General features: G+C 37.9%; 1 protein-coding gene across 1 annotated transcript; it reads left to right on the top strand.

The window, feature by feature from the left end:
* The first annotated feature begins 3,300 nt into the window (after positions 1 to 3,300).
* On the top strand, positions 3,301 to 4,284 carry LOC105956953 (uncharacterized). The gene has a single exon (XM_012980866.2). It carries the CDS (start codon positions 3,301 to 3,303, stop codon positions 4,282 to 4,284), a length of 984 nt encoding a protein of 327 aa, XP_012836320.2.
* Positions 4,285 to 5,374: the final 1,090 nt, after the last annotated feature.

Genomic DNA, 5,374 nt, shown 5'->3' on the forward strand with positions numbered 1-5,374 from the left:
ACCGAAGCACCACCTCCTCCATCGGCCAACACCTCAAAATTCTTCAAGAAAAAAATAGAGAAATCAAAATGCAAATCCCCTATATAAGCTTCACCCTTGAATATGCCAAGAACACCATCAAAAACACTTGCCCTCTTACGGGAGATTTAAACTCCTCCCAACTTGATATCAAAGCTCTTACATTCTCCATTCAACTAGCTTGGTTCAATCTTGGAGCCACTTCTTGAAGGAGGTAACATTGTATCTTTGTGTTCTTCAGGCCTGTTCCTGAGAATTCGGGGGCCCTAGGCGAGGTTTTACAGAACAACTGAAAAAAGGGGCCCCTATTTGATAAATAATATATTTTTTTTATTAATGGGTGTTCGAAATTGAATGTATTAAAAAAATATAAATAATATTTTCTAAAAATGATGAAATAAAAGTTTATGGGGGTTCGGGGGCGGTGCCCCCGAAATATTTTTTGATATGTATGAATATAAAGTAGCTAAAAATGTGGAAAAAAATTCAAAATTAACAATATAATTTGTTGGTTCACTTCCTCCCGTGACGTATAATCTTTATAATCTTTATAGCAAATAGACTTCATAAATATTTATAAACTTGAATACACTAATGAATATTGATTCTTATTTTAAAATAAAAACAAGTAATTAAGACATTATAAATTTAATATTTAGGGGTCCCAAAGTTAAGAAAATTGCAAAAATATCTATTGATCATTTAGCTTAAATTTATTTTAGAACTGATATTCCAAAATATTATATATAATATTTTTTTAAAAATAAGTAATAATATATAAAGTGTAAATAAAATAATTTGGGGGCCCCAAATTTTCGTAAAAAATCGGGGGCCCTAGGCGACCGCCTACTTCGCCTCCCCTCAGAACCGGCCCTGGTGTTCTTCATCATCTTCATCCTCCTTTTCTTTCTTTCTCTAAAAACCCCATTTTCTTTTGAAGGTTTCTCTTTCTTCGGCCAACACTCCTTGATAGGTAAGAAATCTCGAATTTCTTGCTGCAATCGAAGGGTATCATAGTATGGAAAAGGATTTTTGAAACTACCTAAAAGATTTCTTCACTTTTCGAAAAAAAATTAGGGCTTTTTGTGTAAAATCCGAAATTTTGTGCTAATCTTGATATTTGTGTTCTTGCATGTCTAATCCATGTTATAATCTGTGAATCTAAGCATTTTGTGTTTAAAGATTTAATATTTCGAATTTTCGGGAATTTTGGAAAAAGAAAATGAGTTTTCAAGATTTTTGGGGTTGCATGTGTAGATCTATGAATCTTTAGGACTAATCTGCAATTTCTTGAAATTTCAGCATGAAAAATGTTTTCACATTTAAAATCTCAGTAGAAGAAAGTGGAATTTTGTTATTTTCTATTTGGCCATAGTTTGGGATTAATATTTGTTGGAAAAATCATTTTTAGCTTCAACACTACTTGCCGAGTATTTTTATTTTTATAAATCCGATTTATAAGGAACTGCAAAATCCTTTTTGCATCTGTTCATTTAGTCAGTTAGGTAGCCTATAATTAAATTTGAGAATTTTAGACTCCATTTGCTATTATTTCGAAATATTGGTTGTGCATGTGTCATAAATAGAACTTTTGTGGTTTAATCATTATGCCTTGAGTATTAATTGTGAGAATGTGAATTTATGGTTAAAAATCTGCAGCTGATCTATGTTAAGGGGCTGTAAGAATTTTTAATTAATTTAATGAATAAAAGTGGGAGAAATCCCATTAATGAAAAGATAAAAATGTTGGTGCTTTAAGGGCATGTTTTGATAATTTAATGCTAATTAAAATGTGTTTTGGGGCTGCATGTATGTGTATATGTGTGTGCTGTTGTGTGTGTAATTTATGATATATAAATATATAATATGATGCTATAATAATTATGTGCTATGCTTATGTGTTTATATATATATATGTGTGTGTGTATGCTATGGTGTGTGATTGCCGTGTGTATATTATGTGGATAATTGGATTTTGTTGGTGTGCTCGTTGATTGATATTTGTGATGTCGTAAAGTGGTCATTTTTGTATTAGAGTCTCATTCGTCTCATGGTCTTGCATAAAAGAGATTTCATTTTTACGAAAGGAAAGGTTAATGGAATGCTTGGGTTGGATAAGTCGGGATACGTGGGGTCGGTATTCCAACCATAGTTACTATAGATAAAGGGGTGGTTCGATTCCACCAAAAGAACGGGCTCAGAATAATATGCTTATCATCCAAGTAAAGAAGTTAATTTTTCACGGATCCGAACAACAGAAAATGTTTTCATTCATGCATTTGCACGAAAAGGGTAATTTGGTAATTTTCAGCAATTGAGTCGAATTACGTGATTTACGTGCTTAAATGAAATTACGTGGTTGTGTGTGTTCGTTTGCCGACGAATGGTAAGGTGTGATGCTTATGTCTATATACTAATATAAGTACGTAAAACCATATTTTAAAACCTCGTTATCCATTCGGATTTCTTACTGGGCTTAATAGCTCATATAGATACTTCTTTGATTGCAGGTAGTAGTAGGAATCCCTCAACGGAATGGACCGAGTAGTGGATCGGAGTCTTGGCCGGAGGTTTTTTGGAGGGTCGTACGAGGGGTCAATAAACTATGCTTATTTTATTTTGGTGATGTAAACTATAATTCCCGTATTTCCGTTTTCCTTAAACTCTAAAATTTCCTCGTTAAGGAAATTTAACTCTTACCCTAGTACTGGCCTTATTTTGGTATTAATATAGTTGGTCCGCTTATTTTGATAATTGCATTTCTCACCCGGAATTTCTTATTCACCAAATACCTTCAAACTCTGATTTCTTTTTCGAACCAAAAAGAATGACACCTATAGTTAGATAAATGTAGCACTCGAATAATAATCTCCCTTTCCAAAGTTATTTCTAAACGAAAAATTTAAACGACTAAAATCACCCTCAGAAGTTTTCGAAATTCTTAAGGTTCCAAAAAAAAAAGTTTTCATATGCACAAAAAGGAGATTTTCAGAAATTAGATTTTGGTCCTACTCGAAAGTTTTAAAAATTACAAAGAGATCCCTTTTTGCTTCCGCTATCTAAAGTTTTCCGATAAACCGGTTCGATTTATCGCCCGACCCGAGGGGGGTGCTACAGAGAGTGGTATCAGAGCATTGTTTATAGAAAACTCGTACGAACCAAAAGCTGGGCTTGAAGACTAACGAGACACGATGACTCGTCCATTCGGTAACGTTATGTGTATTACATGTTTTATTTATTTATGTGCTTTAATTATAAATTGCATAATAGGTTATAGAAATTATGGCAAGACGACTCACCCGGAATTCTCAAGGCACTCCCACTAATGAACCAACCGACGTTAACCAAACCATCCATAACCTCTCGAACCTTATTCGAGAACAAGCCCAAAACCACCAAAGACAAATTGATCAACTCTTCCGACGAAACCATCCTCCTCCGCCTCCTTCTCAAGCAGCACCTCACGCCATTTACGAACGATTCCTAAAAATGAACCCCTTCGAATTTCATGGTGGAACCGATCCGACAATAGCCGAAGAATGGGTCAAATCCCTAGAAGTGATCTACGACTACATGCAAATGACCGATCGTGATCGTGTGCATTGCGCTCTATTCCTACTCCGAAACGAAGCTCGTCACTGGTGGGAAGGAGTCAAGGAAGGAGTCGACCTCGACACTATACAATGGACCGACTTCAAACTACAATTCTTCGAAAAATATTTCTCCAAAGACGTACGTGCCCACAAACTGAAGGAATTTCTAGAACTTCGTCAAGGTGAATTGCCAATGCTCGAGTACATCCGTCGCTTCGAACGTGGCTGTCTCTACGCCCCATTCATCGCTCGAGACCCCGAAGAGAAAAAGAATCACTTCATCCGTGGCCTACAACCTGAAATCCGACGAGATATCCGTATGTCTGACGCCTCGACTTTCAGACAACTAGTGGACAAAGCCCTGATGGCAGCCCAAGACGAAAAGGAGATCCAACAGAACCGCCGATCCCAAGGCACGAGTCAATGCCCATGGAAGAAGCCTAATGTCGGCAACCACAAATTCAAGGGAAACCGAGGCCAACCATCGAATCAATCTGGACTCCCACAGCCTCCCAAACCAATTTGCTCACAATGCGGGAAAGCACACTTTGGAGCTTGTGTACAAGGGACGAACACGTGCTTCAGATGTAGAAAGAAGGGAAACATAGCAATGGATTGTCCGAACGCTCAGAACCGTGCTCAAGGACGTGTGTTTGCTATGACAAAGGAGTAGATTGAGCAAGATCCCTCAATGATAGCAGGTACTATATACATTTTCGACGAACCTGTCTACGCCTTGATTCCGGTTCTACTCACTCTTTTATATCGGAGAATATGATTAGAAGCCTTAAGATCGAACCTAATCACTTGAATCACGACTATAGTATACTAATTCCCTCTGGCGAAGAAATGATCTCGAATCTAGTAGTGATCAACTGTTCAATCCGAGTTCATTCCCAACCTATGAATTTCGACCTCATCGTCCTACCGATCCGCAATTTTAATATTATTCTAGGAATGGATTGGTTAACCGAATATAAAGCCCAAATTGACTGTGCCCCGAAAACAGTTATTTTTCCTCTTCCAAACGGCCAAACCCTAAAATTCCAAAGCCAAACCAAAACTTCGATTCCCATTATCTCAGCCATAAAAGCCGTCAAACTCATTCATAAAGGACATTTCGGCTATCTAGTAGATGTCGTGAATCCCGAACCCGACGTCAAACCTCAATTGTCCGATGTCCGAACAGTACAAGAATTTCCCGTCGTATTTCCCGACGATATTCCCGGACTTCCACCCGACCGAGAAATTGAATTCGAAATCGATCTAATTCCCGGAGCCGCGCCAATTTCTAAAGCCCCATATCGCATGGCCCCACTTGAATTGAAAGAGTTGAAAGATCAGATCCAAGAGCTGCTCGACAAAGGTTACGTTCGACCTAGTCACTCATCATGGGGAGCCCCAGTGCTGTTTGTCAAGAAGAAAGACAGATCCCTTCGTCTTTGTATTGATTACCGAGAGCTCAACAAAATCACTATCAAGAATAAGTACCCTCTTCCCCGAATTGATGATCTATTCGACCAACTCCAAGGTTCTTCTGTCTTTTCCAAGATTCATCTTCGATCCGGATATCACCAACTCAAGATCAAAGAGTCCGACATTCCGAAGACCGCCTTCCGGACAAGATACGGCCACTACGAATTTATCGTCATGCCTTTTGGTCTAACTAATGCCCCCGCCGCATTCATGGATCTCATGAACCGAGTCTTTCATCCGTATCTAGAACAATTCGTAATCGTCTTCATCGACGATATTCTCATTTA

The sequence above is a fragment of the Erythranthe guttata genome, chromosome 8 (genome assembly GCF_056151865.1).
Source record: "Erythranthe guttata isolate IM_541 chromosome 8, IM_541, whole genome shotgun sequence".
In the NCBI taxonomy this organism is placed as follows: Eukaryota; Viridiplantae; Streptophyta; class Magnoliopsida; order Lamiales; family Phrymaceae; genus Erythranthe; species Erythranthe guttata.